The sequence below is a fragment of the Rhinichthys klamathensis genome, unplaced genomic scaffold (assembly GCF_029890125.1).
Source record: "Rhinichthys klamathensis goyatoka isolate OS25496 unplaced genomic scaffold, OSU_Roscu_1.1 h1tg000225l_1, whole genome shotgun sequence".
Classification (NCBI taxonomy): domain Eukaryota; kingdom Metazoa; phylum Chordata; class Actinopteri; order Cypriniformes; family Leuciscidae; genus Rhinichthys; species Rhinichthys klamathensis.
Window position 1 is genome coordinate 417,066 of NW_026606749.1, and position 27,030 is coordinate 444,095.

The following is a 27,030-nucleotide window of genomic DNA, read 5'->3' on the forward strand; positions in this document are numbered from 1 at the left end:
CAGCAGTGAAGAAGTAGTTTGCCATTTATTAGTAGTTTATTAATTTCTGATTCATATAAAAAGAGTAATAAATGCAGTAGGTTTATTGCACTTTCACTGCATGTAAACTAGTAAACAACTGAAGCCTTATTGAAGAGTGTTTAAACCTTAATTTCATCAGCAGGGCTTACTTCTGCTATTGTAGGCTTATTTTGTAAATGTAAGCAGTTACTTTATACAAGTGCAAACTGGGTGCTAATGTAAATGTATTCCTATTCACAAAATGAGAGGCTTTTATGGTCGCCCATCAATGCAAATGTCTCTGTGTATAGAAGGATCATAAACATGGTGGTACAGACATACCAGTTCGGCCAGATTCGGCTCGAAGTCGTTCATCTTCGGATGCGGCGCCGCGCGCGATGTTACAAAAAGTGCCGTGCACACCGCCAGACGAAATGGGTCTTGCGCACCCAACGCGCACGACCGCCCACACCGCAATGACGTCATTTTTGCCGCGCGCACTTCGCGCTCTTGCGGACGCGTCGAGTATAAACAAGGCTTGAAGGGGTGTTCTGGCGGGGAAATGACGTCAATGCTCTATTTACCCTTGTCACGCAGTAGCTGTTACTTTTCTCAGCGCTGGTGAACGTGGGCTAATTTACAACACTGTCAAAAATGTTTTCATGATTTGTTATCACAACTTTTTTTTTTTTTGTCAAATCAACTTAGATAATTTATGTGGTTCACATAATATTTTGAGTTTCTGTTGATTAAACCAATCTCCATTGTGTATTAACTCAAATGTTTATTTTCAATGAACTCAAAATCAAGGTAAACAGGTTACTTACTATTTCAAGTTAAACCAATTATTATTATTTTTTTTTACAGTGTATAGTTGTGATTACTGGATGAGGGTATTTTTTTTCTTTCGTTCTTTTTTTTTTTTTTTTTAAAGCATAGGCCTACATCATGTCATAGAATTTCCTATTAGCATTCAGGACAGGTGTAAATTCTTATCTTATAGTCTTTTTCTTATAGAAGTGCACGAATGTCTCCAGCGTGACAAAACGTGTCTGTTGGTTTGAATGCCATAGACTCATCTGTCTAACCATTGACCGATCGCCAAGCGCCCTCTAGTCTAGAGAAAAAGCAATTTTCAGTCTCATCATTATTAGCAAACATTTTCGCTCAATCCAAAGCATGTTTAAAAAAAAACTTTATTATTTTATTATGTATCTGTTCAATAAAAATATCACTTGGATTTAATATTTGATTATTACATCATCAGTTTAATGTTTATTTCCTAGAAAAGTGCCATGGAATTGTCATGCCGTTGCATAATCATGTGGCAACTTTTGGAATCGAACCATGTATTATTGTTGTTCTGCAAATTCTTTTTTCATTGTATTCTTCATGTTTATATGATGTTGTATATACTTTTTGTTCAAAGGGTAAAATGAAGAATTAAAAGAGGTTGCAGACATTTAAATGCAATTCTTTGTTCTTTTGCTTGTGATATTCTCTATTTTTATTACTGAGAGAAAAAAAAAAGTATTCTTATAACTCAAGAACTCAGAGAACTATTCAAACAATATTTATTTTACACGATACAGGTAAACATTATTAAAGAAAATTTTGATAGATAGATATAGATATTGGATGTCACTGAAGTTGGACCTGTATTATCAATGCTTTCATCGCCACAACAACGTGTTCTTGCAGAATTACACGCTAAATACCATCACCTACACGAAGAGCTTTTAAAATATAAACGCCATCAATGTATAATACACGAAGAGCTTTCAAAACATAAACACCAACGTATAATACTCAAAGAGCTTTCAAACGATTATGCCAGGAGCATCTACGCAGCCTGCTGTGTGAAGAGCATCTGAGGACTAGCGTCACATCCTGCGTGTCATCCACATCATCTGTGCGGCGGGATAAATCTGTGCAGCAGATCATATATTATTGTGCTCTAAATGTAAATACCGACCCTCATTCGGCGTCCATCATTTACATGAGAATGAAAGCGGAACCGGAGCGGAAGGTGAAGCGTGCGTTTGCGTTAAAAACAAACTACTGAAGCCGCTGGTTTTTAATCGAACCATGTAGCGAGGACGCGTTTGTGACGTCGCCGCTGCATATCGCATTACGTCACATGCTGGTAAATCCGTCGCGCGTTTCGCGATCTGTTTGCCAATAAAGCGGGACGCGGTCGGCGTGTGCGCGTGCCGTGTTTGTGTAATGACACTATTAAGCGACATCTATCCGCTCGTATCGCGCAGCAGCTGATGTTTGATGGATACTGAGCGCGATTTCACCGCCGTAAATGATGAAAACCCGCGAATATCAACAAATAGATCCTCAGGCACTCGCGACACCGACCCCGACGCCTCCACCGCGACCTCTTCCCGAGCACAAGCCCAAACGAGCCCGGAGAAAATGGGAGGTGTTTCCCGGGAAGAACCGCTTCTACTGTGACGGTCGCATCATCGTGGCGCGTCAGAGCGGCGTCTTGCCGCTCACACTGGGACTCATCCTGCTCACCAGCGGACTCTTCTTCGTCTTCGAGTGAGTCTGATGCCTTTGGCTGCTAGACCGCATGGTCACTGAGCTGGCTTGTTGATAGGACATCTAAGCAAGTAGTGCTGTGTTGTATTGTATTAAAGTAGGAAGAACACAGCAATATAGGCCTAGAGGAGATCGGGGTGAAGATGTCACAAGTGCATCTCAACGCGGCCAGGGTTTGGAGAGAAAAGTCCGATTACATCAATATCTGTTTTTACTCTTCCAGTGGTTTTATGTTGGTCTCAAACACCTGCGTCAAAGCAGTCTTAAATTAGGATGTTTTATTGTGAAATAAAGCTACGCTGACATATTAAAATTATAGATCACTCTTAAAAAATGAGAATCTCATGTCGTTCATGGAACATAAGACTTTTTAAAAAAAAAATGGTAGTCATTGGTAACATTAAAAAATGAATAATGAGTGTTCATAAGACAGAAGTATTTTTGAACAGAATTTTGATACTTTTGTACAGAAGTATCATAAATGTCCGATTGGGCCGAATTGCCACGTTTTATCAGCATTTAATTAAAAAAAAAGTCATTAGTGTTAATAAACAGTAGCTAGGTTTCCAATGTGACAACTTGCCCCATTCATGTGACAATGTGCCCTTCTATAGAATCAGCATTGGACTGAATCTGATATTGTTTTTTAGTCAATATATTTTATTTTTAAGCGCCTGTTTACCTCTATGCAGTTATTGCAGTACCTCATTTATTATAACTAAATGATTATTAGACTACAACAATAAAATATAATTGGCATTATGCATGTTTTTAAAATTATTATCAGGAACCATTTTTAGAATGTCATTATTGTATACAAACTGTGGCAATGTGCCCTGTTAAAGAGCCTGCATTGGAAATCATCCAATGTTTTTGTTTTTTTATCTGTACATATTGTTTTAAATTCTCTGTTTATAAATTAGTTTTATTCATAATAATCACTAGATCATTAAACTACAGCAATACAAAATAATGGCCACTATGCATATTTTAAGAACTGTTAATAACAATAATTTTGAATAATACAAGCTTGTGTTGTGATGTAAATGGTTACAGATATATTGTTTAACTTCATTTACATCTCAATTATGAATGTCTGTTATTAAAATAAGTTTATTTAACCTGTGAATTCTTCTGTTGCAGTTCAGAGACCCACTTAATAGTGCCATTTCAATAGACTTGATATTAGTCCTGATAATATTTTGCAAAGTGTGCATATGGCAAATATCAACTGGTCAAACATGTCTCTTTTCCAGGGCAATAATATTGGAAATTTTCAATAGCTTAATTTGTAGGCAAGACGATTGCTTCAAACTGAAAATAAACCTGCCTCTCTATTCTGATTTATGCAATAATAGAAAATGTTCTATGAATCTGCATGTGAAATGTACCGTCTCTCTCTCTCGACAATATTTGTACTGAGGCCACTTTTAGGGACTTAATTAATGATGTATGGTTACTTAAAAGTGGCTCATTTAATTTTAGTGTTAATCATACCCCTAATTTTAAAGCAATCCCTTGTGGATACAGCACATTATGTGGAGATTCAGTTTGATTCTGTTGATCAAATATTCATGTTACATTAGGTTTATGTTCTTTATTTTTAATGTACTGCAACACTTTAGACATCAGTTCTTGTTTGGGTCCTCTTACACAACCACCACTGTCTCTCGTTCTCTTTATAGTGCATTGGTTTAGCATTAGCCATTGGATTTGGGATCCGCAGAGCTGCAGGGAATGGAAACGTTTAATGGAGCACTATATTTTAAAGCTTCCTTGTTCCGCAATCAATGTTTTCCTAATTGAGCCGTTCTGTGGTTACAGCTGCCCGTTCCTGGTGAAGCACCTCACCAGCTGCATCCCGGCCGTCGGAGGGGTCCTTTTTGTGTTTGTGGTCATCTCTCTCTTCCAGACCAGCTTCACGGATCCGGGGATTCTGCCCCGGGCAACACCAGAGGAGGCCGCAGACATTGAGAAACAGATTGGTGAGGGAGCACGCATCTCCACGTGTCCATGGTTATCTTCAGAAAGGATAGAGTATAGGCTGTATATGGCGTACTAGATTTAGTTTAATCTAGTTTGTGAAACTTAATGTGTGCACAATGCCATTTTTTAGTTGCCCCCAAATATGATCATCTTTGTGTGAGGGACACCTATTCTAAAATGTATAAGGCAGCTATATATTTTCATGTCTAAATACCCAATTTATATTGTACTGTGCTGTTATAAATGTGTAAAATAAATGTGAAATTTTTTTTAGTTAAGTTTTTTAGTATTTAGTTTATTTTGTTTACAAATTTAAATGTATTAGTATTATTTTAATCAATTTATTTATTTTTCAAATTTTTTTTTTTTTTTTTCTAAACTTTTCCACGGACCCACTAGCACTCCCTTGCGACCCCCTGAGGGTCCATGCACTCCAATTTGAAAACCCCTGCACTATGCAATGATAAATTTGTAAAAAAAAAAAAAAATGTCTGCAACACTCATATTAATTCACCGTGTAATTCAGCGAGTGTTATTCAGTTATCTATTTAATTATTTTGCATTTATTATCCAAGTTTGTCTAAAATATCTTTTTACAGTTGATTATATAATGAGTTAAGAAAGAGATGTCTGATGTTGTTTCTGGTTCATTCATCATTGTGGAAATGTGAGGGCATGTCTAGGGCATTGCATTATGGGATAGAGTGCATATATACATATACAGTGCTTAGCATAAGTGAACACACCCATGCTAAAGTTGACTAAAAAGAGGAATAAAAAAACGATCATATCTCAATGCAAATCAAACCAGCTATTAGGATAATTGAAATAAAACCATGCCAATCTCTAGGTACGGTGAAGGGTATGTGTTGATGTGGGGCTATTTTAATTCCAAAGGTCAAGGGAACTTTATCAGGATGCATAGTATCCTGGATCCATGAAATAACTGGCCTTTAAAAATAAAAATCTGCTTGCCTCTATGGGAATTTAACATAGGGGTGTCCTGACTTATGCACCCTTTATTTTAAGGAAGAACATGTATGTATTTATTTATTTATGATACATTCATTCACAAAGAAAATTGGTGTCCTTAACGGTTGGAGTTTTCCTCATTTTTTAAATTAAGGCATTAAGATCAATATCCAAAAGATGATTTTTTTTTTAAATTCCTCTTTTTAGTCAACTTTAGCATGGGCGTGTTCACTTATGCTAAGCACTGTATGTGTATATATATATTAGCGCAGGATACATACTATGTAGTAGAGCTGCAAGATTGTGGATACATTGAGAATCATGTTTTTGTTTTTTCATTTTTAAATTGAGACCACGATTCTGAATAGACAACTAAACAAAATAAGATGTAGTTTACTAGAGGTTCTGGCACAATGTTAATTGCTGCAGTCCAGTAAAAAAATATTTAATTAGAATTATTTTAAAATAATTGGTTTAAATGAATGATTCAATGACTCACTCATAAGGGTCGCGAATCAGTATATTGTGTACACGAGCAACACTCGGGTACTGAAGGACACTGCCTCACTACACATTGTGATATTGATGACTATTTCTGGCAACTTCCTCATTGTGCAACAACACTACTTGTATTTATGAACAACAGCAGAACTGATATCTTTCTGAAATGTTATTTGAAGTACATTATGATAAATACTTTGCTTCCTGGTTTTTACGCTGCATTGTGGGACTTTTTAGGTAGCGATCGTTTCAGTGTACTGGAAGGATTTTGCGATTGAGACAGCCCTTAAAATGGCCGACTCCATCATCAGTGCCCTGACTATTGATCTAGGGAGCTGAATGAGATGCACCTCTTGTTTCATAACTGGATGAATCACCATTTTTTAACGAATCCCCTGAATGATTCAATGACATATGCATTTTATTAAGTACCGCCACCTACTGGTGCAACGATGTCATTGATACTATCTTTATTTGAAGTGTCATGTTACTTTTCAAAAGGTAATTTACTTTTTATCGCTACTGTAGACATCAGTGTTTATATCCAAACTATACACTTTTATCAGAGTACTTCTATGATCATTTGAATTATTGTAACAGAAATTATAGTGTTTAGTTAAAAATACTGTTTGTCAAGTGGTTTCATAACACGACAACTGCTCTCTCTGGGTCGACGGCAGCGCAAACGCAGTTAATCGCTAATAGTAAGTAAGAGACGGGTCATAATGTTATTCAAAAATTTCAACTATAAAACTGGAATAAAACTATTGATTTGAAAACATTCTTATGAACAAAATAAAATAAGTAAATGAAAACTATCAACAGAAATGGAGTTATTGTTAGTTATCTGACCCGTGTCTGTGATCGCATTTACCGTTGGTGGTTTGGCAAATTTTTGCGGACAAAATTACATTACATATTAATTTACCGTATATACAATTACTTTTATTATTTATTAATTAAATTATAGCTTTAAAATTAGGTAATCGTGTTTCCAAATTTTATATTTATTTTATTTGTCATGTACGATAGCTTCTGACAATTAAAACAAACATCAGACTCATGTATTTATGACCTCAAATTACTGCTTTATTTGTTCAGAAACAGAAGCTTAAGATAACTTAAAATGTTATTTGTGTAGTTTAGCCTACTCATATTTTTAGCATAGTAGGGTACAGCAAAACTACAGCACTTTCAGTATAGGCTATTTTATGGAGCTGCCAACACAGGGAGCTCATACCTTCAGTGGACAAACACTCCATTTATATATATAAAACTATATATTATTCAATTGTACATACAAAAAAAAAGTATTCACTAGTTTCGTGCTGGAACCCCCCCCCCCCCCCCCCATTTTATTTGTCACCTGTTTCTGAATAAGTGGTCTACACCATTTAGATCAACCAAAATTTAGAAACATGTGCAGTTGTTTTTGCTATTTTTTTCTGTTGATTGAAATAAAAAAAATGCTTAATATTTTTAGGCAAGGCAAGTTTATTTATATAGCACATTTCATACACAATGGTAATTCAAAGTGCTTTACATAGAAGAAATTAAAGTAATCAAAACAAATAATAATTAAAACAGTTTAGAATAAAAAATAAAATAGAGTACAGTAAAAACAGTTTTAATGAGATGTCTTTGTCTGCCACCGCAGTTAATTTTTTTTGGTCTGCAAAACAAAGAATTAAACAGTTTAACCAACACCCGAGCACCATACGCAAAAAACAAATGTGCATGTACACTCTTAACACTATAATATCGAACTATGATCAATATCAAAGTGGCGTAGTTTGATAATTTGACCGCTGATTAAGTGGTGCTTCATGCATTATTAATTAGACAATGACAATTGTCAAAGACAATAAGACCTTCTTTGCCCACAAAATTTTGTAGAAGTTTTGCAAATGTGATGTGCCTTAAAACATTTGGAAAATCAAATCTATAAAACCCTTGTTTGAGAAGATTAGAGGGCATTCTGCCCTAATTACAGAGGATGACACTGACATGATGACTGTCACATGACAGGATGATTGTCATCTGGAACACACACTCCTGCAGGCCTTGAAATAACTTCACGCGCTCAGTAGTAGCACACTCATGTGTGATTGTTGCAATGAAATGTGACCTTATTCATCCATGCAGATTCATCTATTATTGTCCTCCAAACAGATAACCTGTAAATAAGAGAACTGAAACAGTCTCTAGATATTAGTTTTATTAATAATAATAAATAATTTCTGCTCTATTCAAGCTGTTCAGGTTGAACTGTTTGTGAGGAACTGAGAAATAGAACATTGCATGATGGATCACTTTCTGACCTGTAACAGCGTTTTGTTTTTTCCCCAAGTCAAATTTATAGCCTGTATTTCTTCTCCCTTCTGACCTTAACTGGAAAAAAGGCTTAGTTTGTTGGAGTAATAATAAATGTTAGTTTTTTTTTACATCTTTGAACCATTTATTTCTGACCTGTAAATTTACCATTTGCAAAATGTCATTTCATGTTCAACAGTAATGCTGTGCTGAATTTAAGGTCGAATTGACATCCAAGTGGCAGAAATTAAGTCAAGTTTGAGGTTCAAATACTGTATATTAGTGGTTCTCAACGGGGGCGGTACCGCCCCCCAGGGGGCGTTCAGAGAACAACGGGGGGCGTTAGACGCAAGAGTCTTGAAAGGGGGGCGTTCAGGTGTTAATGGGGGGCGTTCACGAGTAAGGGAAATTTGTGTTCATTTACTGTGATTCATTTTAAGCATTTAGTAATTTATTTGTAATAAACACTTTAAGTGGGCTATTAAAAAAGTGTTAGGACCATACTGCCGTGCAAAGGCAAAAGACCGTAACTTCGTTTTTGGTCGAAAATGAGTTATTGATATTTTTGGCACATTCAAGACCTCCTTTATAATGTGGATAAGTATCTTGAGTCAATTCCGTTGTTTTTTTCGAGAAAATAATGGTTTGTCTTAACCGTAACTTCCAAAAGCCCATGAGAAACCAAGGCAGAACACCGTAACACCAGTTACGGCTCTTTGGCTTAGTTTTGGAACGCTCATATTGAGTTACGGCACTCTGTCTTTGTTTAGCCGCGCGTCAATATGAAGTTACGGTGCTGGCGTTCTATCAAATAATGCTATCAGATTATACGGTGTTCTGCCTTTGTTTTACTCTCCATTAAAATTTAAATTACGATGTAGCCTGTGTACTTTGTACAGCTACCATCCGTCCGTGTAACTTATGATGTCCTCAGAGCTTTGTCCTGCACTAATGCGGTGAGAACATTTAGTAGGCTATGCTCTTAACCTGCTCCATCGACAAACGTGCGATATCGATCGCGACGGATATATGCAGAGTTGAGAGAAAAATGTTACACATGCCGAAGCAGGTCAATACAACAAAGAACTAAAGCCCCGCCTCACCCAGTTCGGGTACCGGACCTAGTTGAAACCATCATGCATCTAGCTGGCAGACTGCCAAAACTTCGCCGGCGCCTTCAGCTCCGCCCTGAACACGGTCGAGCCGACGCGGGACTAATATATCACAGAGTGATAATAATATTGGCGCATACAGCATAATGAAGCAAGAAGTGCTGGTGCATACAACATCAGAACAGCTGTTAAAAGCATGCATACAAAACACAGCGTCCGGAATAAATCCGCGGAACGAGCGAAGTGCACGCACTATAATAGGGCAGACAGCAGAAACCAACGCATACTGAAAAGACGCAGAACACAGAAGGTTGTGCTATAAATGCATTAGTCGTCTAAGTAGTCCAGAACGCGCTCCCTACTGAGTCCTAAGGAATAAAGCACTGCATTGGATACTTTTCGTGAACGGATCATGACACCTTCGAACACGAATCTCGGTAAACAATCGCCTGTGAAATATGCGTCTTTCAGATTCACCGCTATAAACCAGTCTCCGGGTCGAATGAGCGCGAGGATCTGTTTTATCGTGATCATTACATTACATTATAACGCGTGTTTAGCAAGTCTTATGCCACTCGGTAGGCTACCACTTGAAGATATTTAGTCTTTACCGATTTGGAGGTATTTTGTCATGTCTAATGTATTAATAGGGCCACCAGAACGGAACCAAAACACAATAACTAGAAGGCTAGGTAATTGTAAGTCATACAAAATAAATGCCATGATCACTAGATTTTAAACAGGTTTTACTATAATGATTTTGTTAATGGTGATCAGCAACCAAATATTAATAATGTGGAAGTTATGCCTTTTGCCTTGGCATGACTTCTCACTTTTTGCTGACAATACAAAGGCAGAGTACAGTAACTTTAAAATAGTGGTCAAAAGTCAAGTTTGAGCTCAAAATTTTGTTATGTAGATAATTGTCATTACTTAAACATCTAATTGCCAGATTTTCAGTGTCCTACCTATAATTAATTTGGCGGGACAACTAAAAATCTTTAAAGTCATTTTTCTCAGTTCCACACTCTAGCGAGTTAAGGTATTTTGCCTTTGTAGGGCAGCATATATGTTAAATTATGTTGTAAAACATATGCGTAGATTGTGATGTCATATTGTGTGTGCACGCACGCCTATGGTGCGCGTGAAAGAAAACGTCAGCAGCGCTCAAATAAAAAAAAGAAAATCATTCGTCCGCGGCCGTTCTAGCCTACTCCTGACCGCAAGTCCACCGTCAGTATACTAGCAGGTTTTTTGTGTTCATTTCTATTGCATTACGATTGAAAGCAGTATCAATAATGTCAAAAATATAATGTGCAGTCAAGTTCGGGTGTGAATGCTGTTTAAATGAGTGTTCTCACCGACACGCTTGTTGTGATTCTTCTTCCAGTTTAATGTACATGTAGCCTAAGCTATGTATCGTTACTTTTGCAACGACTATATTATTTTTCCAGTTATAGACCAGCGCTCTGACTAGAATCCAGCGCTGGCTAGAATCTGCATTCACGCGCTCAAACATGTGTTTCGCGCTGACAACAATCCAGCGCTGGCTAGAGTCTATGGAGGGATTATTGGGACAGATTGAAAACTAAAAGTCTAAAACTAAAAGTCTTAAACGAAAACCAAAAGTCTAAGTTTGAAACTAAAAGTCTAAGTCGAAAACTAAAAGTCTAAGTCAAAAATGAATTTGGTATTTAGGATTGGGCATTTGGTATTTAGGATTGGGCATTTGGTATTTAGGATTGGGCATTTGGTATTTAGGATTGGGCATTTCGTATTTAGGATTGGGCATTTCGTATTTAGGATTGGGCATTTGGTCATTTAGCCATTTAGGATTTAGGATTGGGCATTTAGGGATTTAGGATTGGGCATTTAATCATTTAGGCATTTAGGATTGGGCATTTGAGGATTGAGGATTGAGGAGTGTATGCAAATAAGGAGGCGTGGCCCAAATACTGGAGGCTGGGTTTGAAATGGCTGGTGCAGATGCACCGTATGGACAGCAGAGGGAGCTCCAGTGCTAAGGAGCACACTGTAATGAAACCAAACAGAGCGAGTGAGCAGGTCTGGAGCGAGGACTGTACTTTATAATGTGATAACTTCAACTTAATGACAGGGTTGTATAGGGGTACTGGAACGGTACATGTATTCCTATTGAACCGAACCGGTAGCCTACGGGCGTCACAGTTCGGTGCACGAATTTACACGGAGAATACACGGTATAAAAATAATTAAAACTCTAAATAGCGATACATTTCGCTCTATTCGCGTTTGGTGTGAACGCAGCATAATAAACAGGCTGCGATATCAAGATTGCAATGTTGGAGTGTGTGCTGCAAAGTTCAAACTGCAAAGTGTGTATATTTGTGTACACTCGCAATAAAATACAACATTGTGCTTTTGTCACACTCTAAAATCTTGTCAAACTGTAACCTACAACTGTCACCCAACCAAAATCACACACACACACACACACACTCTCTCTCTCTCTCTCTCTCTCTCTCTCTCTCTCTCTCTCTCTCTCTCTCTCTCTCTCTCTCTCTCTCTCTCTCTCTCTCTCTCTCTCTCTCTCTCTCTCTCTCTCTCTCTCTCTCTCACACACACACACACACCTAGTTAGTTCGCGCCCACGCCTCCCCCTCTCTCTCTCGCGCGCACACACACACTCCAGCATTGCAATCTTGATATCGCAGCCTGTTTATTATGCTGCGTTCACACCAAACGCGAGTAGAGCGAAATGTATCGCTATTTAGAGTTTTATTTATTTTTATACCGTGTATTCTCCGTGTAAATTCGTGCACCGAACTGTGACGCCCGTAGGCTACCGGTTCGGTTCAATAGGAATACATGTACCGTTCCAGTACCCCTATACAACGCTGTCATTAAGTTGAAGTTATCACATTATAAAGTACAGTCCTCGCTCCAGACCTGCTCACTCGCTCTGTTTGGTTTCATTACAGTGTGCTCCTTAGCACTGGAGCTCCCTCTGCTGTCCATACGGTGCATCTGCACCAGCCATTTCAAACCCAGCCTCCAGTATTTGGGCCACGCCTCCTTATTTGCATACACTCCTCAATCCTCAATCCTCAAATGCCCAATCCTAAATGGCTAAATGATTAAATGCCCAATCCTAAATCCCTAAATGCCCAATCCTAAATCCTAAATGGCTAAATGACCAAATGCCCAATCCTAAATACGAAATGCCCTATCCTAAATACCAAATGCCCAATCCTAAATACCAAATGCCCAATCCTAAATACCAAATGCCCAATCCTAAATACCAAATTCATTTTTGACTTAGACTTTTAGTTTTCGACTTAGACTTTTAGTTTCAAACTTAGACTTTTGGTTTTCGTTTAAGACTTTTAGTTTTAGACTTTTAGTTTTCAATCTGTCCCAATAATCCCTCCATAAGAGTCACGCAGCGGAGGAATGGAAAGTTGACATGCCATTAAAAAGTATTGACTTAAGTATTGAAACACTTCTATTTTTTCAAATATTTTCAATAAATCATGTTCCCATTTACTCCGGCGACGAATTTCAAAATTAAACTAAATTCTATTTATAAGGTAAAACTTTAAATTTTTTAGGCATTAACTAATTCCAATGCCTAATGCCAAAATGTTTTCTTTGTTCACCAAGTAATTTACTGGTCAGGCATTATTGTTAACTCAATTTGAAAATGACAATTTGATGGATAATTTTTATATTATATTAATATTTAAATATATTCTGCAATCACATTTTGGTAATGTAGGCTATTCATTCCGCCATCACATCTGAGAGCGAAACGCTGCTTGGGTAACGTTAGTTTCAAGATATAAAAACAATTAATAATACAATAATAATTGAATTGTTCGTGTGTTTATTCTTGTTAGAAGATTTTTCTTTTTACTGATTATGAAAACAAATTAATCACGACAAACCAAATTAATTGTAATTGTATTAATTATACCTGATACCAAGGTATTTTAGGCCTACAATTTTAACATAATTTTTCATGAAAAATCATGATTGTATATTTATTTTTAAGTAAGGTTAATGTAAGCAGCTTCTTGCAATACTCTCCTAAATGCTAATAAAACCTACGTGCAAACATTACCGCTTTAATGACTGTCCTTTATTTTTCAGTGCATTTGTTTTATAATATATGGCTATTTATGTCATGGGATTAATATAATATAACTATTATTATGTAGTAGTGTAATGTAGACAAACACAACTAAAAGAGGTTTGAATTTTTCTTTGTTTAATATGCACACTGAATATGGGTTGGAGCTTTTAATTTTGAACTCTCAAAGTGCACCAGATTGATGCATTTAACATTAAAATGCACACATTTTTCTTACGGGGGGCTTGCCCCCCGAACCCCCCTAGAAGGCCCGAGGTTCACCCACCACAGATTTACCAAAAATCCTGTGAGAAACACTGCTATTGCTATTCAATGCAGTTTATAGCTTGTTTTTTGGATTAATCGCTGTGGAGTATAGTTCGATTGTATTAATAAATGACAATTTTGTACTTATTTCATCTGTTACTCGTTCCTGCTCGCTCATTAGTTTGGGGGTGGGGGGCGGTCGGGGACCTGGATATTGGATAGGGGGCGCTGGCCCAAAAAAGGTTGAGAACCACTGCTGTATATGGTAAAGTTTATGATGTGATTGACTAAATTGGAATCAGAAAATTACGGATTAGAGGCTTTTCCATAGTTTTTCTATGTACGGTAAATGGGTTTGACACTGTTGCCCTTGTCTTTTGCAGCTTCTTGTGTGTTCCTAATGCACGGCACTCAAGTTAGGAGTTCAACTTTTTAAAAACTCATCTCTCTCTAGATGTGTGGGTGTGTGGTGTCTTTCTCACTCCACTACCCTGCTTCTCAGGTTTTGTGGGATACCCCGGTCAGTGGAATAAAAAAAAAACCCAGTGTCTACTGATGCATTTCTTCCAACATCTTTTATTTTGAGACCATGTTTTTAGAAAGCCATGTGTCTTGTTTGAGACACAGCGAAAGATGCGAGATTGGTCAAAGACTTCCATCAAGCGTAAATTTACACAGGGAAAACAATGAAAATGCAGCACAGTGGAATGCAAAAACAAGTTCCGTATCTTTTGTTTGTGTAGTTTACAGTTTATTGAGGTGATCACATTCATTTAAACGTTACATTTGCCAATTTCATTTACATGTTGGATTAAATTTTATTGTAAGCATGATTGTGTGCCTCTGGTTAGATGAATTGGATGGAAAAGATTATCCAGTCAATAAAATAAGGACCAAATTAGTTTGGACAGTATGAAACAGAATAGGACCGTGTGCATTCATTGCTTTTACTTAATGTGACTTACAGAGAGGAATACAATGGCAAACGCCAAGTCTTTTTCTGAAGCAGAGCTTTTTTGATTGCTGTTTTGCTTAATGTTATTAATGTAGTTTTTTGCATGTGAAGCAGTGAGTTTTTTTTCAAGCTTACAACAAAAGCAGTATTGCTTTTATTGTATCTTGCTTTAGAATAGTCTTTTCTTGTTTTTGTGCTTAACACCTTATTCTGTTCGTCTAGTTGTTCCAATAAACAGGAAGTCTTAGCTGTTTAGAGCCACTTATTAGAAACTGTTCAATAAGAGCTTTTAAAAATCAGAATGATCCTAACTGCATAGTTTTGTTGTTTTCTTTAACTTTTGTTATTGAAATTCCTTCCTGCCACATGTTTCTCTCTCTCTCAGACAACCCAACAGGCTCGTCTTCATCCTACCGCCCCCCTCCACGCACTAAGGAGGTCATCATCAATCAGCAGGTGGTTAAACTCAAGTACTGCTTCACCTGCAAGATCTTCCGCCCACCGCGCACCTCCCACTGCAGCCTGTGTGACAACTGTGTGGGTGAGTGTACGGCAGAGAACAGTGAGATCCAGCTTTGTTATTTGGCTTGGGCCAACAAATCCGGGGCTGTTTTTTATTAGCGACGTTTGCTAATCTAAGTGCCATTTTACTATTGCTTATACTTCATGTTAGAAGTTTACATTTACCTTTATGCATTTGTCATATGCTTCTATTTAAAGCTGCATCAATCCCATGACATTAGCAATGTTAGCGCCATGCTGTACAGCTCTAGAAAGCAGGTCACCCAGATATCACCTAGAACACCATAGCAATTTGTCATCATGGCAACGTCGTAGTGCAACAGGACCTTAACCTGACTCCGCCAGATGGATTTGCTCCGCATATCCATCTGGAAACCTTCCGTTGAAGTAGTTTTGGTAAGGGGCGAAAATACTGGTTAGCTGATTGGCCTATGTTGGTGATAGACGGGCCAAATCAACCAATCAGATCAACGAAGCATATGACGTACTAACAGAGCGTATCTTTTCCTCTGAGAAAAGCCTCCAGAGCAGTGTTTTGCTCTTCTTTCAGTGAAGAAATACTCTGTAATTCCGATAAAACTTGCTCGATAGCCACGCTGATGCTAGTTTCATCCGCTGAAGCCGACATGTTCTTTAGACTGAACTGACGCGCTTCTCGTTGCGTCACACCTCAACCCGCCTCAAAGCCAACGCTGATTGGACGTTCGTTTGGTGAACTGCTCCCAAATTTTCTTTAACGGAAAGTATCCAGACTGATCTGCGAGTGAAACCTTGAAAGCTCGCGAGATCAGGATGGTCTCACGAGGCTAACAGGACCTTGTAAGGCTGCACTATTAATCGAAATAAAACCCAAATCACGATATGGCTTAGTGCGATTATTAAATTTCAACGGCTATGAAATGTTAAAAATGTGACTCTTTGAGCGCTGTTGAGCAGGATCGTAAATGCCTCCGATTCCCCATTGTATTCACGCGCTCATCAAATAGGTCTGTGATTGGCTACAATGATCAGCGCTTCAAAAACATGTTGTAAATATACAGTACATCAATAACGCTCTTCACTGAACGCTTGCACAGATACACACGGGAGCGTTTGAAAGTGCGTTGATCATTGTAGCCAATCACATCACAGACATTTCCGATGAGCGCATGAACACAATGGCCAATCAGAGGTGTTTCCGATTCCGCTCAACAGCGCTTCAAAGCGTCACATTTTTAAAATTTCATTACCGACTTGGTTCCAAAGTCGGTACTTTTGACAACACTAGCATGTTTCAGAGTGAAGAGCAGCTCTTTGTTCAATTAAACGTGAGCAGCTCATGATCCACCTGTGTTTTCAGCGTCTCATAACGGCTAGGTTCACAGTAAATGCTGCTCCAAAAAAACTCCAAAAGTTTGGGTCGCTTTAACATGCATTTAACCTGCTCCAAACATTTTCCCCTAATTGTGACGAGAAGCACTTTTTAACAAAAGAGAAGATTTAAGCTCCCGGCGGTTTTCCATCAAAACAGGTTTGTTGGTTTAATGTTTGGAAAGGAAGAATTTAATGTAAAATGACATTATAGTATTTTTTTTTTTACAGTAAAATATATCAGTACCAATATTTTTTGTTTTTTAGTCATTTTTATTTAAATTTTAGTTTAGTAACTTTTATTTTAATGTATTATTTTATAGCTATATTGAGATATAATCTACATTTTTACCAAATTGTGCACCCCTTTTATCGCAATCACAATTTTTAACATAAAAATAAATCGCAATTACAACTTTTCTTTATCAAGTAATTATATTTATTATAAGTAGTTCGAGAGCCTCGGGAAGACATACTCTATTACGTAATTTGCAGAGCTTTATAGGAGTGGGTGGGCGCTAAAGTGTAATTTTGTCGCAATTTGCGTGACGATTGTTATCCTTTTTTTTTAGTTTTTTTTGCAGAATCATGGTAATGTAGTTTTTCACTAGGAATTCAGCTGTTGAACACAAATCAATTCCAAAATTGAATCAGTTCCCCTAGGAAGGAAATTAATTAGATTTTTACTTCACTGTTGCACTCTATTTTTTTCTGACAAACACCACTCATAATGTCTTCATAAAATGTAATCTAGGAACATTCAGTATTAAATGACAAAATATATTTTTTTTCTGTTTGCAGTTTCACACTATTCTGCTTGTGAATCCATGTGGGATGTTATTTTTCTCAGATGTAGCAGTGTTATTAATAGTGATAGATTTATGCAAGCCGGTTTGAACCAGTTTGTATTTTGGTTCAATCTCTCAAGTTCTCATTTATTCTTAAGCCAGCAGACTTTTTAATTATTGCTGTAATAAATCAAGAACCTTGTGACGCCCTGCTGTCTTGTGTCTTTGATAGAGCGCTTCGATCATCATTGCCCTTGGGTCGGGAACTGTGTGGGAAAACGAAACTACCGCTTCTTCTACACCTTTGTCGTCTCGCTCTCTTTCCTCACGGCCTTCATCTTCGGTTGTGTAACCACACACCTGGCTCTAAGTATGTGTCATATCATTTAACTTGCCAACAGTTTCTGTCTTTGAGCTTGAGCAAAGATATGTAACAGTGAGTCGTGTGTGAATTGAAACATTCGTTCGGTGATAGCAGATCATTTTCTCTTGTGTAAACAGATTTGTAACAAGACTAGGTATTTCTTTCTAATGCTTTTATTTTACACATCATTTTACAATGAATCACAGTTTCCACAAACATATGAATGCATTTGTAAAGTTAAACACAGTTGCCAAATGAGCCTGTAAGAGGCCATGTGTATCTCTTATTGGGCTTAAATGGCTTATGAGCTGAGATAAGCTTTTATTGACTAATGTTCTCTTTTATAGGGTCACAAGGAGGAAATGGGTTGGTTGTTGCTCTCCAAGCGAGTCCTGCCAGATATCCTTTCATTTTTGATGTCTGATTTCAGATGTTTATGAAAACACTGAAGCTTTATGAACAGCGTCTGAGACGGCAAAAATAGTTTCAACTTGTCCCTCAAAATCGAATCAGGCAAGACATTGCACTGGAATAAATGTTCAAATACAGTGCTTTGATTTTTGTGTGGTAGTAAAAAACTTTTACGTTGGACACTTTTTCCGAGTGTGATTGTTCACAATGCCTCAAATATCACATTTCTGTTTTTAAACAAAATACAGATATCTTGGCTACAAATTAAGAATTAGTTTCCACGATTTAATTTGTGGCCATGTTGTATTCATTTGTTCTTTCATTTTAGTAAAATTGTTCCCAAGACTAATTAATTTGTTCTCTTTGTATTAGGTGAACCATGGCCATGATTTACAAATTCATTCCCTGATTTATGTAAAGTGTGACCAGATTGTACAAATCTGTCCCCTCTTTTTTTAATTATTTAGTTCTATTGTGGCCACAGTTTAACTAAAAATAGTGAACAGATTCCTAATTTCTGGCCTCGTAATTCCTCTCCCAAGTCATGTGTGGGGCTTCGTACTTTGTTACACTTGCCCCCATAGGCTTCCATTATAAGTGCAAAGGCACTGCTTGAGTGACTAGTCAAAGTTATAGCCACAGATGCTGTTGATCAAGCTGTAATTAACCCAGTATATTCCTGTATTGTGTTCATTTTTATTTCTTTATTTGTTCAAATTCTGAAGCCTTCCTTGACTTCTGTCCACTGCTCTTGAGTTAGTGGTTTGCTTCTTTTCTGTATGGTCCATTTTGGGCCTCTCAGGCTTCCATACATACCTGGTGGCTGCAAATCTTACTACCAATGAGGATGTGAGTGTTTTTCTTTCATAGCCTAAGAGATGCATTTTTAATTTCAGGGCTAATTTATTCTGAAATAAAGCAGTTTTTTGTCTCTAATACACTCTATTCTATCAAAAAATATATTTTGACCTAAATTTAAAGTGTAACCTTGCCTATTTTCTACCTGCTTCATATTGTTACAGAGTCAGTAGTAAATAAAAAATGAATGATGATGTTTACTCTTTCTCTCCATATTACCTGGAACAAGATATTCACATTCATTTTTTTTTTTTTTTTTTTTTTTTTTGTCAGCAAAAGTCTTTGGTAACACTTTATAATGAGTATACAAATTTAAAGTACTTGCAAATCATTAACAAACTATTAGTTTATAGTTAATATATTGTAGTCTCTACATCTAGAGCTTTTGTGAAAACTACAGCTTGTATTTCCACATTTTTTTGTATCCCTGCCCAAGGTCGACAGAGGGTTGTTAAAGTCCCATAGTCAATTGTATCCCTTAACACTCATCTGTAATCACCAAAATGACAAATGAAGTTTTTTCCTTGGAAATGCCTTAAAATATAGCTTGTATTTAACTGTACACCCTTGCCTCATTTAGTATACGTGGTTCTAGGAATATGCTAATTAGCCCCGCCTCCACTCACTCACACCAGCTCAGAAATCCACTCATTGACGATCACACATTGACCTGATTGGTTACAAGGCAGTTTGAGATGTCAGAAACACCAACGATTTGAAACCGCGTTTTTGAGACGGTCTTTGGTTCACTGCAGTTTTAAGGAGAAAATACTCAGCAATGGTGTTGACTTATGAATTTACACATGGTTTGTCTTCAAGCATATTAAAAACACCACGTAGACACATAAACAACGTTTGTGGTCATCCAGTTTGAAAAGTTGACTGGTGAATATTATTGATAAATATATAAACCTGGTTATTTAAAACAAATTTAGTTCCTTAGTGCTATTAGAGAAATCTTACATGTTTAATTTGTTGCATGACTCACAAAATAGGCATTACAAACACAGTTTGTGTTAAACCTGTATAATCCAAATGAATTGGAGATTTAAGGAAACTTTAGATGCAGTTGAAATGCATAAATCTTAGAATAAGTACTTTTTAAGTGTAGCTGTATTTTTTTTTCTTCCATTTTACAGATTAAAGGTTCCTGGTCAGGGAAAAGTGGAAACGAGGACGTTGGAAATCCTTACAGCTACAACAGTATGATCAAAAACTGCTGTTCTGTGCTCTGTGGACCCATGCCGCCCAGGTGAGACGTGTGTAGATCAGTAGGTTACGTTAAGCATATTTGCCATGGCAGGCTGAAATAGGGCAGTTAAAGCCTGTATTTATTACTGTGGCTTTATTGTGATTCCCATTCTTCCTCTCTCGTCTTGTCAGTTTGATTGACAGGCGAGGTTTTGTGCCCTCCGATGACTCCGTCCAGACCAGTCCGGTGGAAATCGAACTTCCAGCTGCTAAAAACGACATAAACATGGTAGGACGTGCAGTCACCTCAGGCCGACGACCTCCTCCTCCTCCTCCACCCCCGGTCGTAACCCTACAGCAACCTGTCATCTTCATACAGAACCACTCGACCGCCTGACTACTTGTGTCTGTTCCAAACCGAGCATCCCCCCTTCTTGCTGTGTTGTTTGATGCGTTTTGGCATGGGCCGCACCCTTTATTTAGATGTCAGACAGCGTTCGAGTTGCTGGGCTGCCGCCAAGTGCGGCTATCTCAGATTTGTTTGGCGTTGAGTAGAGCAGTTACGGCTGTGCTGCCTTGGTCAAAGTCAGACAGATGAGATTTGTGTTTACTTTGAGTTTGAAAGGGAAATAAATGTTTATAGACTGTTTAGCTCCTTTCGTAGATCAGGGGGTTAGAGTGTAGATGGTTTACAAAGGAATGGGTGTAGCTGACATGCTTCATGTTGCACATTTACAGAAAGAGGAAACGAAACTTCTGTCTTCCTGTAACATTAGGTAGAATTCTGAGTTGGTGAGCAGGAAAGACGCTGTAGTTTCATGTGATGGTGGTGTTTGTTTTTAAAGCCCTTTATTTGAAGGTTTGAAGACCTTTGTTCTACTCACAGATGTGCAAGATTATGACATGCAATCGTGCTCTTGAAAAAACATCAGATATAAACAAACAAAATGTTGTTTATTTTTCCTTTATTTATTAAGGTTTGTGTAACTCAAGTTGTTTTTATTATAATCTGAGCATACAAACAACTTGGGCTATTTAAGTTGTTTGAATAATTTCGGTTATTTTGTTTAATCAAACAAACAACGTTTTTTGTTTTAGTTTTTGTAGTTTTATAGTGGGTGTTTATCAACTTGAATGTGCCTTGAAGTCATTTGTTTTTCTCAGCTAGTAATGTGTTGTTTTATACTCGGATGTCAACCTCATCACCATCCAAAAGTGCCTCTCATCACATCAGTAAACAAACAAACAGCGCTATTGTTTGTGAACATTTCTCTGGTTGTAACTTGGGGCAGAAAAGTCCATGTCATCGTGTATTCTGTGAAATCTAAAGTAAAATATCGAAATTTGACTTCTATTCAACTTTGGAAAGTAACAGTTTGATTTGCAGAATAAAACTGATAAAATGAATAAGGTGCTAATGCATCTCTTCACTGATGCACTGTTCACTGTTAATAGCAGTTGTGGGAGTAGTGTAGCTATTCTCATACTTGCCTTATAGTGTGTGTGTGTGTGTGTGTGTGTGTGTTTATGTTGTGAAACGGTTTGCATGTGTCATGGACATTTCCCTATGGGATTTTATGTATTATGACAGCATGGGTTTAAATCCCTGATTTTTTTTTAATGATCATTCCTGACATTTTTGTACTTTTTGAACATATTTGTGCTTGTATATGTTAAAAATGCCTTTTAATGTTAAATAAATATTTTTTCAAACTAAACCACAGAATTCCTGTCCTGCATGTACATTTGTTGTTTCTGCCATGATTTAATTATGTAGGGCGAGTTGTTTGTTTAGGGCACACTGACAGTTGTGTGGTTTTCCTGGCATGTTCCGATGCATTAGTGCACATTAGTGATGTTACACTTACCGGTCTTAGCACATTAACCCTTGTTCTGTGTGTGTGTGTGTGCGTGCATGTGTGTTTAGGAAAAAGATTGCCTGGATTTCGCCCTGTCTTGTGCCAGCTGATGGTTCAGTGGGCAGAAGTAGGGGATTGTAGGGAGGTTGGTAAGACTCAGGCGGGTGTTTTGGGCACATTCATAGATTCCTGTAGGTGGCGTCACATTGGCTCCACATGCTTTTGGCCTGCATGCTGCCTGACTGCTGCTGGCAGAGCTGGTAGTGCTGATGCACGGCGTCTGGCCTGATGTTTTACAGCATCAGCACACAATCAGCACTGCTCCTCCCATTCTGATTACTAACCACTATTTCATGTTTAGTTTGCGTAAATATATGTGTGCAATATATTTTGGACTTGGACTTTGATTTAGTCTGTTGTCAAGCTGTATTATCATGCTGTGGACCAAAATCGTAGTGATGATAATTCACTAAGAAATGACAAATTTTGTCATTTTCTCACCCTTATGTTGTTCCAAACCTGTATAATTACTTCTGTGAATAACAAAAGATGTTAAGCAGAATGTCCTAGCGGTTCTTTCCCATACAGTGAATGCATGTTGAAGCCTCACAGTCCCGGTTTACTGTTCACAATTTTTCATATTACTTTTAGAATTCCATTATTCATTTATTACAACAAAACTCTGTTGTGGATTTGCATTTTTAATTGCACGTCTTATGAAAAACCAGTCAGTAAATATGTGACATGTAAGTGTCTAAAATATACATCACAATGGTTCTTGTGTTTGGTCATGTCGGCATTGTGGTTTAGTGAGGGTAAGTGACTCATTGACTGAGCGAGAATGATTCATACCGCAAGATTCGCGCCTGTGAATCGGACACCACGGCTCACATTGTGTTTGTTATTGCGTGTGTCAGAAGATACTGATGCACATTCTAAAGATGATATCTGAAGAAAACACACACTTAAGTTTTAGAAAGTGTCAAATTATGGCTAGATTTGAAATTGTTACAATTTATTTAAAGGTGTCCTTGTTACAGTGTAATTAAGTACTGAGTAATATTAATGAACATGTACTTACTATATAGTTATGGTTAGGAATATGGTTTGGTTTGGGGTTAGTTGCGTGTAATTTACTGTTATTACTGTAGTAAGTACATGCAACGTGTAACAGACTCAGTGAAATATTGTTACCCAAATGTTGTCATTTGCAGTTATTTAGTTGTATTTTAGTGCTCTTGTTTGTCGTTTTCGGAACGCCTATTTTAAGAGCAGCAAGAACTTCTGCTAAACATCTCCTTTAGTGTACTGGAGATAGTGTCAAATAAGTTTGGAACGACATGAGGGCGAGTAAATTTTAGATTTAATCTTTAATCTTTAATCTGTATTTTGTGTCTGTCTGTTCTGATTTGACTCATCTCATCTCTGATTCTCATGATTTTGCTGTTGTTCATTTCCATTGTTCTCTCCGGGCAGAATTTATATGACTTAAGTGGTCATATACAGTTCTATATAGCAGAACAAAAGAAGAACCATCTGCATGAGTCAACAGAGACGCTGAGATCTGATTGACTGTTGCTTACTGCTCAGCAATTTACGTTTCTCTTTTAAACCGCATCAAAATGCTTTTACTTCCACTGTTTCTAACTTGAATCTACTTCCTTTTTTTTTGTCTGTGTCACACCCATTCCCATATCCCTGGTTCTTTTTTATTTCTGTCATAACCCTTCGTCCATTCTTACCTCACCCTTTCCTATCTTCCTCCACAGTGCACGCATGGTACCAAAGGTCTGCTGGAAACGGCCTCTCGATCTCCTCTCCTCACAAGCTCCTGTCCGCAGGCCAAACCTCAAGCAGCGCCGGCCTTCTTGGAGCCTCTTCCAGAGGTCACCCCTTCTCCTGCCCTGGAGACCACTGCAGGACGCCAGTCCACCAACACCCCTCACAAACATCACTCCCACCACAGATCCAAGGGAAAACAAGCCAGTCATCACACCCACAAGACATCCAACTCCTCTCCAAGACCCCATCACAGCCACAGTTCAAGAAGGAAAGACTCCAAGAACAGAGACCCAAAATTCAGTTCTCTGCGCTGAGCAATGCGTGAACTCCATGAACCTGCCACGTCCTGTCGTGGTGCACATTGATTCCATTTCTTGGATTATTTGAGTTTGTCGTCATAAGATTGATCAATTTGTTGGGTGGCTTCAGTTGGGACTCCAAACAAACAGGTCTAATGTTTCCAGAAAGACCTCCAGCTTTAGTAAACTGACAGTAGTGTTATGGTCTTCCTGTTCTGTTGAGGAATACAATCAACGCTGCAATCTGGAGAGCAGGTATAAAGTATGGACTTCCGTTAACTGATTGATGACTGGAAAACTTTGTAATTCATATACAGTGTGTTTTCATAAAGACAAGCACAAAGGTCTCAAAAGTGAACTGCAGGGCAATTGCCCTTAAGACAACTGGTCATTCTTAACAGTGAGTTCCAAAATGAGCTTCATCACAACAGCGATATTGGAACAAGAACAGTGTTGTCCTCAATATGAACTCTGGGATCCATTTCTCATTGTGGATACATTGGTCAAGCTTCAATAAGCAAGAACCAATCTTTATGCAAAAAAAAAAAAAAAGAGTATGCCTGGAGAATATAGCTCACAATCATTCTTCATCCATCATGTTGAGTCTTGTTGAATTCTTATTTTTCCCAAAGGACCTCAGCATGATTTTGTAACATTGTGTTTGAAACATGGTATTAGTGTGCACAAGTACCTGTTAACGTGGATGAGATGAAGCCTCCGAGTCTCCTGATCACCGTGTTGAAGGTCTAGTTGAAAAGTAATATGAGTGTTTCTCTGTAAACCTCGTCACATCTGCTGTTCTTCACGTTGCATTCCTGACCCACTGCTGTCTATCAGTAAACAAGTAATCAGACAGTCTCAATGCACTAAGTCTCAATGCAGCAATACTGTAATGTTTTAGTTACTCATTGTTTGACTCATGTGCTACTGTATGTGTGGACACTTTTTGTTTGAATGGGAATGGGTATATGGGTGTTATTGTTATCCAGGTTTTGACTTAATATGCAAACTGAATGTTATTTATGAATGCTGAAATTGATCCTCTGTTTTTCAAGACCTCTGCAACATTTGCACAAATAAATATGAAGAACTAACAGGCAAGCCTGGAGTTTGGTACGTTTCTGTGTTTAAAGCTGTGCTGCATCACAAACATCATTGTGCATGTTTAGTGCACAATAAATTGTTTGCACAGAACGTTCATTTTCTAGTGTGATTCAGAGTGACAGAATATGTGTGAAGCTTGTTATTTTATTACCTTGTGAGAGGAAATAATTCTGATTTTATTTATGGATTCGAAAGTGTTTTAGGTTTATGTCTGGAATGGAATACTAGCTTACTGCATTTAAGCATACTTTTTTAAAGAGTATTTTTTACGGAAATTATATACTTAAGAATTAAGTATGTCATGTTTTGGAACACTTAATTACATGTTAATTGCATATTATATTATGTATTATATATAGTGCACCATGCATGCACTGTGGAGGAAGATAGGAAAGGGTGAGGTATTATATATGATATTTATTTTATGTAATTATTTAATTAAATGTATATTAAATACAATTAGCTGTACTTTAGAGTGCTTTTTGACTCACTTAAGGACTGCATTTTTATAATTTCATAATTTTGTCTTGATGAAAGTGTACTACAGACTGAACTGGCAAGCATTTTTGATAAACTAAAATATACTTTAATGTTATTTTTATCGAAATTAGTATGTCATGCATTTAAAAATATCTGTAATTACACATTTGGAATGATGGTACAATTTAGTAATGAAATATTAACTTCAAAATGCAATATTAACACACTACAGTTAAAATTACAATACGTAGGCCTACTTTACATGTACTTTAATAGGTGTACTTTAAATCACAGCTTCATTAAAAAAATAGTTTAAAGTAAAACTTTAAATTTGACATTAATAGTTTACTTAAGTTAAGACAGTCATAAAAGTAAACTCTAAGTACACTTAAGCCATCTTTAATTTTGATATTATCTGCAAGTATATATATATATATATATATATATATATACTTTTAAGATTTGAAGTGCACTACAAGTACACAGTCAATACAATTAAGCACTAACTTTTTCACAAGGATAGGCCTACTGCCTAATATTTAACTGCCTATACCATTTTTAAATAGCCTACTGTATGCAACAATAATTGTTTCAAACAGTAATATGCTACATTGTTGTCACATGACCTCAGCCTCAAACATTGTGTGTTTGTTTTTTAAACATTTTTCCAATAAAAATATTAACCTCTGGCAGTTTCTAAAAATCTGGACCGATATTACTTCTGTTTCATCAGTAGTCAAAGTCAAGCTGAGTGCATTTGTGTGTCCTGTTGTGCAGAAAGGAAGGTTCGGCTGGTTAGAATGGCTCTGTTTGCCCCCTGCTGGTGTAGCGTCTGCAGCATCTGGCGTCTTGCATTTTCAACAGCCGTTCAAAAATATTTCCGAATTCTGTAGAAATAATAATTACAAAAATAACAAGTAACATTTATTTTTCAGGGTTTTTCTCTCTTTGCATGAAATAGACTCACAATTCCCCACTGTCTGGTCTTTTCCTTCACCGCCTTGCATAACCACTAGATGGCGATAGTACCTTCCAAATCAAATTTTACTTGGTTCATAAGATACGAATGCCAAGAAATCCAAGTTTAATCCATGCGACTCATGCGACATTAAATCATTGGATTTCATAAATAAAACTAAGCCGACTACAACAATATTCATTCTGGCAGTTGAAAGCTAGTTTCTGAAATTATTAAAATGTTTTATTACCTTCTTCTGGAACTAATTTGAGACATTTTCATGTTTTTCCAGTG

General features: G+C 37.3%; 1 protein-coding gene across 2 annotated transcripts; it reads left to right on the top strand.

The window, feature by feature from the left end:
- The first annotated feature begins 2,010 nt into the window (after nt 1-2,010).
- Nucleotides 2,011-24,488, top strand: zdhhc18b (zinc finger DHHC-type palmitoyltransferase 18b). Of its 2 annotated transcripts, XM_056264851.1 has the most exons (10): nt 2,011-2,553; nt 4,378-4,538; nt 15,156-15,311; nt 17,663-17,800; nt 18,142-18,193; nt 18,952-19,054; nt 20,203-20,315; nt 20,447-20,543; nt 22,182-22,258; nt 23,883-23,994. In XM_056264851.1, exons 1-9 carry the CDS (start codon nt 2,312-2,314, stop codon nt 22,221-22,223), a joined length of 1,104 nt encoding a protein of 367 aa, XP_056120826.1. In that variant the 5' UTR covers nt 2,011-2,311; the 3' UTR covers nt 22,224-22,258; nt 23,883-23,994. The 2 variants fall into 2 exon arrangements, with proteins under 2 accessions (XP_056120826.1, XP_056120825.1); XM_056264850.1 differs by lacking the exon at nt 22,182-22,258 and having other exon boundaries at nt 2,012-2,553; nt 23,883-24,488.
- Nucleotides 24,489-27,030: the final 2,542 nt, after the last annotated feature.